Raw genomic sequence first — 11,604 nt, 5'->3', positions numbered from 1 at the left:
TCTTTTTCTTCAGCATACGGTCTCCTGGATAAAATAGTGAACTGTAACTACTTCGTCCATTTGAGGTTAGGCCAAGTAATAGGTTCTTTTAAAGATGCTAGCAGACACCTTTCTGTATGTATTGTATCTGTCTTCATTTGTTAAAAAATTTCTGCTTAGCCTTGTTCTATCTTGCTTCATTTCCACAGGAGGAAAAAAAATCTTAAGTTGCTTTCTTTATCTTATTCCTAGTTTAAAAGTCCTCCAACTAACAGGGAAAAATGCTGATACCTTTTACAGAAATAAGACAAAGATATGACAAAAGCTTCTTTAAAACTTGAAGGGGATGTGAAGCAGCTGTATATAAATGAGAAATGGGAGAAATAATGGACATGACAATGTAGAACCAACAGGAATGTAATGTGATTTTTTTTTTTTTTTTTTTGGTAACCTTCAGAATACTGAAGTGGACTTCTGGATTATGCCCATCATACAAGGATTTGTGCAGATTGAAGAACTTGTAGTCAACTACAGTGAATCTTCTGATGATGAGAAGAGCAGTCCTGAAACGCCACCTCAGGAATCAACTTGTGTAGATGATGTTCATCCAACGTTCCTCGTGGTGCTTATTTCACGACGGAGTCGGCACAGAGCTGGTAAAGAAATGTACCCATCTCTACTTATAGGAGAGCAGCTACTGAAACTAAGCTTCGGAAGTCTCTATTGTGCATCAAATGTATCCTTGGGAGTGATAGTTTTGAGAAGAATTTCTATCTTGATAAAGAGCGCTTAAATTGGAAACCTACAAGACAAACTCTTGCCATTGATCATTGGCTTTGACTGAAGTTCCTTTATTTTTATTTTTAGAGTTGGGATGGGAAGGGAAAAAAAAAAAAGTAGTAATGTAGGATTTAGCCATTTTAATACTTAAAATGTGAACTGATTGTTATTCTTGTTCTTCCTAGGAATGCGGTATAAGCGAAGAGGTGTTGATAAAAATGGAAATGTGGCAAATTATGTTGAGACAGAGCAACTGATTCATGTCCATAATCATACTCTTTCGTTTGTACAAACAAGAGGCTCTGTGCCTGTTTTCTGGAGCCAAGTTGGATATAGATATAACCCACGGCCCCGTCTGGACAAGAGTGAGTTTTTAAGTGGAATAATTCAAAATCAGAGTTTCTTCCACACCACCCTGCTCTTAACTCAAAGGCAAAAGAAAGCAAACTTGAAGAATGATTTTTCAAATAAAATGTAGTAGTAGAACAGCAGTGTTGGAGCTGATAGAACTCATGATGGACCGCAAAAGTAATTCTGTAGAATGTATTGTGCTGTTTTTAAGCAAGGCTATCTTTGAGTATTGATTTGAGTATGAATTAATTCTTCAAAGAGAACTTACTGCTGAACAGACTGTTTTTGTCTAAGACTGCTCTGCTTTGTAGGTGAAAATGAAACAGTGTCCTGTTTTCGTGCACATTTTGAGGAACAGCTGAAAAATTACAAAAAGCAGGTGGGTGTGACATGGTGAAATAGCTCACAAAAAGTTTTTTGCATGCTTCTTGTGATTACCGGAATGATGCTACGTAAATAGAATCTTATCTCAGTTTAGAGTTACCTGACAGGTGTGGTAACTTGCAAAGATGTTTAAGCCTACTTTTATATACCTGTCCTTAGCATTTTATAGCTCTTGTGCTAACGTTCAGCTAATGTCTAGAACTTATTTGATCTCAAGTACAACTTATCAAAGACAATAGCTTATCACAAATCTTTTTTTGACTCTTGTACTACTTACAGCATTATATGAGTCACATTGCAAAGGGTAGCAAGTGTTAAATCTACATTTCTGAACAGGTCATTATTAATCTGGTGGATCAGACAGGCAGAGAGAAGATTATTGGAGACGCTTACCTTAAACAAGTTCTTCTGTACAATAATGCAAATTTGACCTATGTTTCATTTGACTTCCATGAGCACTGGTAAGAAACATGCTTAATTGCTTTGCATTTTTTATTAACCAAAGAACAAAAGGGAGGAGAAAAGCTATTATTTCTGACTTCTGCATGTGCAACACACTTCCTTTTGAATAGGGAGAATATCTTGTGTAAAGCAATATAAAAAGTTCAAGTTGGGATTAACAAGCATTGCTTTTTGTAGATTTTTGTCACTGATCTTGGTTAAATATGCACTGTTATGTGAAACTTAATGTTGCTGTGCTTTATAAAGCAAAGGTTTCTTTACATGCTGTAAGTGTGATTTGGTGGCTGACCTGCTTTTCTAACAGTTGAGCATTCTGCATGTAATTCATTGCTAAAAGGTATTTTTCTTCCAGAAGAACCCATCACATATTTAGAGAATTCTAATGATGTTCTATAACAAAATACATAAGATTTTACTTTAATGCAGTATAAATAGCTGCTGTTTTCATGACTCTGCTCTGACATTGGCATGATCTAGTGCTGTGTGGCCTGCCCATACATGTGATCTGTCGCATAACCACGTATTTTTCCTGCTTCCCTCAAGCAGACTGCAGTTGTGGACAAATATATTATCTAAAAACACTTTACTCTTTGCTTCCGAACTTAATATAAGGGATGGATCTGGCCTGGAAAATCTTTATTGACCTAGTCTGTCACTACAAGATGTTATCTGAAAGTGGGGAAAGGGGAAAGTACTGAAAGTCCTTAAGGTCACATTTTTCTCTGTAAACATCCTGAACTGACACTTAGCAATGAGTTTTCATTTCTGTTTGCTTACTTTTCTTCCAAGAACTGTAGTAATGAGTACTGTTGTTCACATGGCATAAGTGAATAGGGTACTGAAAGCACAACTCTTGGCAGAGGTTGTCAGAGGGTGTGTCTGCAGGTGTTACTATTATAGGATGGCTGGAAAAGCAGGGCAGGCTATCCCAGCTTCAGATCCATTTTTGTTGACTCTGCCATAAATATTACAGAACAGTACTCGTGCCTGAATAGCTGCATACTTGTTTTTCCTTATAGAATCAGCATTTGTTAGATTGCCTATCTCTCCCTTAGCTAAATACTTCATGTCATTTGTTTTCTGTTACTTGCAATGCCAAAGAAAATCACTACTTCAGTTCAAACTAACTGGTATGAAATTCTGTATTGTAGCCGAGGAATGAAGTTTGAAAATGTTCAAACACTGACTGATGCCATTCATGACATTATTCTTGACATGAAGTGGTGCTGGTAGGTACTTAACTGTTTTCAAGCTTGTATTAAGTTGTTTCAGGGGGACAAGTGCCTATTCAGAACCTTGAATTTGTTCTAACTGTATGTTTTGTGGTTCCAAATTTGTGCATCACTGTGTATTCAGTGTTCAGAAGCATTACTTTTCTATACACCTGACAGCAAAAATTCTCAGGTTCTATTTTCTCCTTGAGGTTTACTGTGTTTAACGTTTCTAAGGTTTCTTACATTTATGGAAAATGCTCATTGCTTGACCCATAAAACCTAGAGCTAAAACCCTACTGTTGAAAACAGTGTTTTCTCAAATAAGTGAGAAATGATAATTAATACTGAGCATCACATGGTGTGATGATGAGTGAAATCGAGCTATAGTCCATGTGTAAAATTTTCTGTGTCTGTAGGGGCTGATAAACTGCACTGCTTTCACTGAATTTTTTGTTTTTTAAATCTTGAAAGGGTTGATCAAGCTGGTGTGATCTGTAAACAGGAGGGAATTTTTCGAGTTAACTGCATGGACTGTCTGGATCGTACCAACGTAGTGCAGGCTGCTATTGCAAGAGTGGTCATGGAACAGCAGGCATGTATAACTAATGTCATTTTCTTTAAGTATTGAGTTCCTCAAAGTTCTGCTATTATTCACAGGGAAGCACACCTATTTGTGTGACCTATTCCAGGGTACTTGCTTTAGCAGCGGGGTTGGACTTGATCTCTTGAGGTCCCTTCCAACCCCTGCAGCTCAGTGAAGTTTTTGTTATTGAATAAAGCTAAATTAACATCTGCTGGAAAGGATCTTTGCAAACTGCTTGGAGAGCCATGAAGCTGCTAATATAACTCAAAATCGTTTTAAAACAGTGGTGCCTACTCTCTTTCTTCAGAGAGGAAGGGACTGTCCACATCTTGATTGTTCTTTTGTTTGGATTTAGTGATATCAGTTTAAAATGTGCAATAACATAAAGTTAGTGTGCCAGACAGTTTGATAATCTGCCCTCTCCAGTATGTAATAGTACTTGTAAATGTAACATAGGTTGGGGGAATCACTGAAGCTTCTAAAATAATGAACAAATCTGGCTGTACTTAAGCAAGGGATAGAAAATAGGGTGGGCCTTCCATAAATACAAAGATTGAATGGCTCTAAGCCTTTTATCTGGCAGTTGCTGTTTGCAGATAATAAACAGGTTTCTATTTCCATTACCAATGTAAATTCAAAAGCCATTTTTCTAAATAGGTGGTTGCATGGAATGTGGAGAGGTCTTTTTTAATAATTATTGTAATATTAGCTATGATGTGCTCTGTCCTTCCCAAATTATAGCCAAAGCACTTAAGAATCAATTCATAACTGAGAAAACACTGGGAGTTGATTGACGTGAAGTGGCATATTTACAATTACATGCATCTTTCCTTTGTGTCTTCTAGGAACTGTAGGATTAGCTTTACGTCAGTTGGGAACTTAATAGGGTTTGCAAAGTAAATGAATAGCCTTGTATCAATTTTAACCTATGTTGCAAACATACATACTTGTTGAGGTTTGTCCAGGTATCACTGCAGTAGGTCTAACATTTAGTGTCTCCTGCAGTTACGTATAATAGTATTAATTTCAGAATGGGAAACTCTACAGCTTTACCAATTTAATATGTGGACTTCAGTTGTTATACCTGAGACTTATCTGGGAAAACCTGAAAGTACTGGGTGCTCTGAAGAACACGCCTTTATTATAAACACAACATACCAAGTTGCCATTAAAGTTTTCTTTTGGGGAAGGAGTGAGTCTGAAGATGGAGTGACTATACTGGCTTTAGTGTCTACAAGAAGAATCTTCGTGGCATGCTTCTTTTCTTGCAACTAGAAAGAGATTCCACTTTATTTCCAAACCTTTGACTCTATGAGTACCTTTGTAATAAAAGTAATTAGCTTGTTTAACCTTTTAGAACTTTAACATGGATAGCAGGTCACGTTCTCCTGATATTTTCCATAAGAAGGATTTATATTAACAAGTATGTCAAATTCCAGCTCAAAAAACTGGGTGTGATGCCTCCAGAGCAGCCTTTGCCGGTGAAGTGCAATAGGATCTACCAGATAATATGGGCAAACAACGGGGATGCCATAAGCCGGCAGTATGCTGGCACTGCAGCCTTGAAGGTAAAGAGTCAACTGTTACCTGTTTTGTTATGGAGCAGTGTGCTACACTGTAGTTTTTACCTCCAATGGAAAGCTGTTGTCTTTTGGAAGAAGAATTATCCACCTACTCTGTCTTCCTGGCAGAGATTGTGACCTTTTAACAGAAGAACATTTTGTACTAAAGCTGAGGAAGGCTTGAGTGTCCAGGTGTCTTGTGGAGCTGCTGGCTTTAGATAACTTTATTCTGTTAGTTTCATGTCTAGATGCATTGCTCTTAGGTGAGCTAAGGGTTTAAGATTTATTATATGCTTTACTTCTAAGTAAGCAGAGTTAGAGTACTTTTAAGCACAGCTGAGGTACTTCAAAAGTACTCTGAGCGACTTGATATCAGGCTATTGTAGATAGTAGGATGATAATAGTTTAGTTTTTGTTCCATAAGTTTACTTAATTAGTTGTAGTACGATCTAACAAGAAAAGAATCAGGTGTGAAGTCCATTCCTGTCCACTCCTCAAGCTTTTAGGTGACTTAGAAAAACCACAGATGTAGAATTGAAGCTACTTCCTGTGTGTTCCATTGGAACAATTCCTGCTATCTGGTACTGGAGAAAATCTATGCAGGAGGAATGCTTTACATTTAGATCTGTTTTTAAGTCTCTCTACTAAACTTCGATTTGTTTGTTACACTAGTCTTTTTATTGCCATCAAAAATGCCCAACACTCTTGTCTTACTACTAGTATTTGGCTTTAACTAGGTAAAACTTGATTTACAGGCATAAATTTTTCGTTCTTCTGCTTGCTGGATATCTCTACCCACTATTGGGTTTAACATTTTGATTGTGAGACTTCTTTCAACTTAAAGGTGAAATATACTTGATGTTCATAACAGTAGTTATCAGGATTTTTAGAAGTACTCTATATCAGTTCTCAAGTTCTCTGAAAATGATCAGAATCCTCTAATGAAGTATGACTACCAAGGCTGCTTCTTACTCACCTTCTAAATCACAGAAGGCATAAGAAGGCATAGAAATTTGTTTCTGAGGCAGTGTGGATATCTACTGTTTTCTTTCAGTATGTTGAAGTTAGCTTGCTTTAGTAGCAGAGGCAAAAAAAAAAATGCAAACCATTCTCAGTAAACTCCCTTGTTTCAATAATGTTTGTTTGTTTGATAAAGGACAATTTTTTTGAGATGTTTGAACATCCCAAACTGAGCTATTGAACGTCTGGCTTGAATATTAAGGGGCATTTATCTGATTAGCTTTCCATTACAATTATACACAGAATTATATTTCTGTCAAAAGTGTGAGATTCTCTGAAGAGTCAAATGATGCCATGAGAAATACTTTGCTTTTCTAAGAACATTTATTTTCAACTTGTCTATGGAAATAGTTATTTGAACATCACTGCTGAGCTGTTGTTTGTTCAATCTGGAGTATCAGGATGCCAAAGCTTTTGAGCTAAGTCTGCTGCTTCTAAGCTGTGTGTGTGCATGACTTGCATGTTCTTGTAACAGGGTGACTTCACAAGGACTGGTGAAAGAAAGCTGGCAGGAGTAATGAAGGATGGAGTAAATTCTGCAAACAGATATTACCTGAATCGTTTCAGGGATGCTTATAGGCAAGCAGTCATAGGTAAGGATAAAACTTCAGTTAAGCTAGATTATTGTGCTTAAGTCTGTTCAGAATCATCTTGGCTTTATCTTTGACTGCTGTTTCTATGTGCCCCTGGTGTGTGTATGCATACATAACATTCATTTCTTTGCAGTGGACACCAAAGGAAACAAGCATTTGGACATTAAACACAACTCAGTTCCATGGAATATGTAGCATATGCAATATGTAGGATAAATCACTATAGAATTTGTTCCTAACTTAATTTTAGCATTAATTCTCTTGTGACGTCTCTTAAACAAAGGAAGGTTCAAATTTATTTAGGAAAGCTTTCATAATTGTAGATACTTGAAAAGTGGTTAATTAATCTTTCTGAACAGAATGTTGCCTGAATTGAGAACTCTGTAGGTATAATTTTGTCTTCTGTCAGCAAAAAAGGTTACAGCTCACTATTTTAAGAACCACTGGAGGAATTGACAAAGCAATTCACAGACTACTGTTGTATATTGCTGAACTGTTGGCAGCTTCTTATTGATATCTTGTGTTTTTAAATCTAGACTTGATGCAGGGTATCCCTGTAACAGAGGATCTCTACTCCATATTTACAAAAGAGAAAGAGCATGAAGCCCTGCACAAAGAGAATCTGAGAAGCCATCAGGAATTGATTAGTCAGTTGTTGCAGAGCTACATGAAACTGCTTTTACCAGATGATGAAAAATTCCATGGAGGATGGGCACTTATTGACTGTGACCCAAGGTTTGTTGAATGAACTGACCAATCATAACTGACCAGCTGCTATCACATCTTCTGTTAATTACTTCTGACAAGTTATATAACTTTGATAACTGGTTTGTTAAACAAGTGCAGATGTTCAGCTGTGAACTACAGTTGAGTAGTTGTAAGAGTAAAGGTCTTACAAACCTTGTGTTTTCTCAGATGCCATAAAAATGGTGGGTGCTTGAGTTTTCTGAAAAATCATCTGGCTATATGTGGAGAATGTTGTAGACAGGACTTTTAACTCCCCTTAGTTCCAGAAGGGGCTGTTTGATCTGTATTTCCTTATTCTTCCTCTACAAAGCAATAACTTGACTTCAAATTCATTGGATCATGTTAAATTCTGGTGTAATAGATGAGTAGTAGGAAATTCTAGGTGGCTCTTCATGATGATAGTGAGCATAAATAAATTCTAATTTCGTTGATAAGTCTCCTTATCGAGTTCAGAGTATGCTGAAGTATAATAGATAAACAATGGTCAGATCTTCTGCAGGCTAAACTTTAACTTTTCTCCTCCTTCAGTCTCATTGATGCCACTCATAAAGATGTGGATGTTCTGCTGTTGCTTTCTAATTCTGCCTACTACGTGGCCTAGTAAGTTACCAGCTTCTCTTACTTTGTGTAGTTTACTTTTACTAGCTTTGTTTCAAATTAGTAAGTTTTAAACTCTGATTCTTTTTCTAGTTACGATGATGAAATTGACAAGGTGAATCAGTACCAAAGGCTAAGCCTTGAAGCACTGGAAAAAATAGAAATAGGTAAGAATACATAATGCATGTGTTTCTTGAATGCTCTTAACAACAGCTCACCCAGTTAATGCATCTGTAGTTTGCTTTGAATAGAAACAGCAAGCTTCCACATGTGTTGCATCCTGTGCAGTGCATCCTAGACATTTGCTCTCTTGCTGATAAGACTCCAGAGTTCTTTCACAATCTTTTGTTCTGGTCCTGCTTGTAATGGAAGCTTTGATCCCTGGTAGGGCTCTAAAGCAACAACAAAAATGCACTCTCAAACTCTTCCAAAAAATACCAGAGCACCAAAGCCAACACCATCAATTCATCAAAGCAAAATGAATCTCTCAAATGCCAGTAACTGATTAATCAAATTCTGTAATCAGTTACAGGTATGTGTATTTGGTGGACTTCTTTATTTGATCCAAATACAGCAGTTGTCTCTCAGTTGTGTTTCAGATCTGTTTCATAGCTTTTTAAAGTTTGTTCTTTTTCAGTAAGGTCTGATAAGGAAAATTCTATTTTGGAATTGTTTTATGTTGATTAACTTCTATTGTTGCCCCCCTTCCTGAAGTTCAATCATCCATTACAGAACGCCTCATGATTTTATCACCTCCTTGCTGTAACTCTCACTATGTGTGTATAATTCCTAAGAATTCTTTGGAAAAGTCTGCCTCACTTGTGGATTTCCACAATACACCTTGATTTACCAATTAAAGTTGAAACAGCAAGAGCAAATACCTTGCTAAAAACACATAACACCTCCAGCTGTCCAGTGATAGGAACAATGCACCTTTGAAGTGCATTGAAAAGTTGAAGTACTTGATTTAAATTGTGAAACTTATTGGTGAATACATAACTTTCTCTCTTTAATCTTCTCAGAAACATTTCCTAGGACATAGGATGGAATAGATGCAGAATTTGTCTCCTCTCTGAAAGGATGGTCTGTAATAAACAGGCAGGATTATAACAAAGTGCGTGAAGTCCAGTTGCTCTTTGAAAGTAATTAATAACTTAGTTATTGTGGAAAACCTTTCATTTAAAATGCCTATGCTATTTAAACAAAACGTGAAGGTGTTTCTTACTTGTTTAGGTATAGTCTCCACAATACTTTTCTCATTATTCCATTCAAGGATATTTCTAATTTTGTTTTTTCTCAGGGCCTGAGCCTACTCTCTTTGGCAAACCCAAGTTCTCCTGCATGAGGCTGCACTACAAGTACAAGGACACAAGTGGATATTTTCACACCCTTCGAGCTGTGGTACGCAACCCAGATGAAGATGGAAAAGGTTTGTTTCTTGTGTAAAAGCTTTGTATGTGAAAGTGTACCAATTATACCAGCTTTCCTCTAGAAAACCTTTTCCATAGCTGTTAAAATTTATCCACCATAGGTTGTTTTGATATAACTAACTCTTCTACTGGAGGAAGGGGAAGAAAGCTGTATGTCCTGTGTGTACGCTGAACTGTGACTATTTTAACAGAGGAAAAATAAGCTTCAGATGTGGTTTTAAAGCAATACTTTCATCTAGAATGAAGACTCCAATTTTGAAGTAACGAATATGTAGACATGAGGATAAAACAGACTTCATATTGGCTCCTAATGAGCATAAGAAATTGGTTTAGTTACTGAAAGCAACATCTAGAAACATTCTTGCTTCTTGTTTAACTAAATAAAAGAAACTCTAATAGGGAAAACCATCACTCTTTACCTGGAGCACTGAATTTAGTCAAGGATTTAGATTAAGTGCAATTGTATGTGTTCCTTCTGCAAATGTATTATGGCAGTGATTCATTTACACCCAGTGCTTAAGGAGCATCTATTTCCTTGGATTTATTTGTAAGCTTTTAATCAGTTGCAACTTGAGTGTAACAACTCTAAAGAATAAAGGGGGGAAAACCCAACCTTAATTAAGTTACAAAACAAAAATCTGATTTTAGATCTTGGGATGTGGAGATGTCAAGTTTTTAAATCTGACAGGCTGCTAATTGGATTTCAGACACTCTTCAGTGCATAGCAGAAATGCTGCGAATCACGAAGCAAGCAATGGGATTGGATGTGCCTATTATTGAGAAAAAGCTGGAGAGGTGAGTGCTTTAATCATACAAATCTTTGTCCCAGCTTTGCTGTCCTCAGTGGCTAAGATTACAACAGTAAAATGTGTGCTACCTAAAAGAAAGAATCCTGCTTCTAGTAGGAGTCCTACCAGAAAGTAGCATACTAGGAAGTACCTACCAGGAAGTAGCATATCTAGATCCAGATATTAATTTGTTATGGTGCCTTCAGTGGTTGCTATCTACAGATGCTTTCTTAAAAGTACAAACAAGAATACTGTTTTGTACCTTTGTGACTACACGGAATATTTGTTATCAAACGTAAGTAACATACTGCAAATTGAGTACTTCATGATTAGTCTGAATTTTAATTCCTAGCTGAACTTTGATGTCTGTTTTACTAGTTCTGTAGTTAGGAAAAAAATATATATTTTTAGATTAAATCATCTGAAATGTTAAACAACCCCAGATAGTGTTTTGGGTCTTGCGTGAAGAATGTTGATAGAAGATGAGGTGACATTTAACTCTGAAGAATGTCTTAGAGTAGTGGACAGTGTGAGAGTTGGTGTTTTTAGAATTTACATTTCTTTATAAAGCAACAAAAATGGAAAAGAAAAAAATTGCTAATGTCTTGTACACCAGAATGTAGGGATGCAAGTATTTAGTCTGAGTTAATGTGAAGTGTCCAAGGCTTTATTTTTGTTCCTACAAGAAATAAACTGCTTAAATGTACGGTCTAGAAACAGATAACGCAAGACCTGTGGTACGAAGCTTTAAAAACAGAAATGAAGATGTAGTTTACTTCCCCAGAAATATGGACTTTTGTGCCTGAGTTAATAGCTTGTTCTCTGAGATGGCTGGAATCTGAACTAATGAACACCTGTGTATTAATCAGAATGGCACATCAGTTTTCATTTTTGCAAGCTCACTTAGAGGACAGTTCTAAAGTACTTCTTTTGGATAATTTGTCTAATGAGATATAATCAACTTAAAAGTAATTTGTATCTCCAAATACTGGTGAGGTGTTAAAAATCATTTAAAAAGAACAGTGGAGTACAAATAAGAGGAAGGCTACTTGATATTTAATATATTTTACTAGTTCATTCCAGTTCAAACTGCATGAGCTAGAAAATGTTTTTT

At 36.4% G+C, this 11,604-nt stretch overlaps 1 protein-coding gene across 2 annotated transcripts in view; it reads left to right on the top strand.

Annotated features, from left to right (window-relative positions):
* The window catches only part of INPP5F (inositol polyphosphate-5-phosphatase F), a 37,633-nt gene that overhangs the window by 22,927 nt on the left and 3,102 nt on the right, over positions 1–11,604 (top strand). For both annotated transcript variants that reach the window (XM_042818826.1, XM_042818827.1), the window contains exons 7-19: positions 437–635; positions 945–1,124; positions 1,422–1,489; positions 1,831–1,955; positions 3,108–3,185; positions 3,642–3,762; positions 5,193–5,321; positions 6,811–6,928; positions 7,465–7,663; positions 8,204–8,275; positions 8,366–8,439; positions 9,573–9,701; positions 10,410–10,497. In XM_042818826.1, the coding sequence (XP_042674760.1) occupies positions 437–635; positions 945–1,124; positions 1,422–1,489; positions 1,831–1,955; positions 3,108–3,185; positions 3,642–3,762; positions 5,193–5,321; positions 6,811–6,928; positions 7,465–7,663; positions 8,204–8,275; positions 8,366–8,439; positions 9,573–9,701; positions 10,410–10,497 (1,580 nt within the window). The remainder of the gene's footprint in view (positions 1–436; positions 636–944; positions 1,125–1,421; positions 1,490–1,830; positions 1,956–3,107; positions 3,186–3,641; positions 3,763–5,192; positions 5,322–6,810; positions 6,929–7,464; positions 7,664–8,203; positions 8,276–8,365; positions 8,440–9,572; positions 9,702–10,409; positions 10,498–11,604) is intronic.

The sequence above is a fragment of the Centrocercus urophasianus genome, unplaced genomic scaffold (genome assembly GCF_019232065.1).
Source record: "Centrocercus urophasianus isolate 14NV4802_14NV808 unplaced genomic scaffold, USGS_Curo_1.0 seq_17, whole genome shotgun sequence".
Classification (NCBI taxonomy): Eukaryota; Metazoa; Chordata; class Aves; order Galliformes; family Phasianidae; genus Centrocercus; species Centrocercus urophasianus.
Note: the sequence above shows the minus strand (reverse complement) of the source record. Positions and strands in the feature narration are given on the sequence as shown.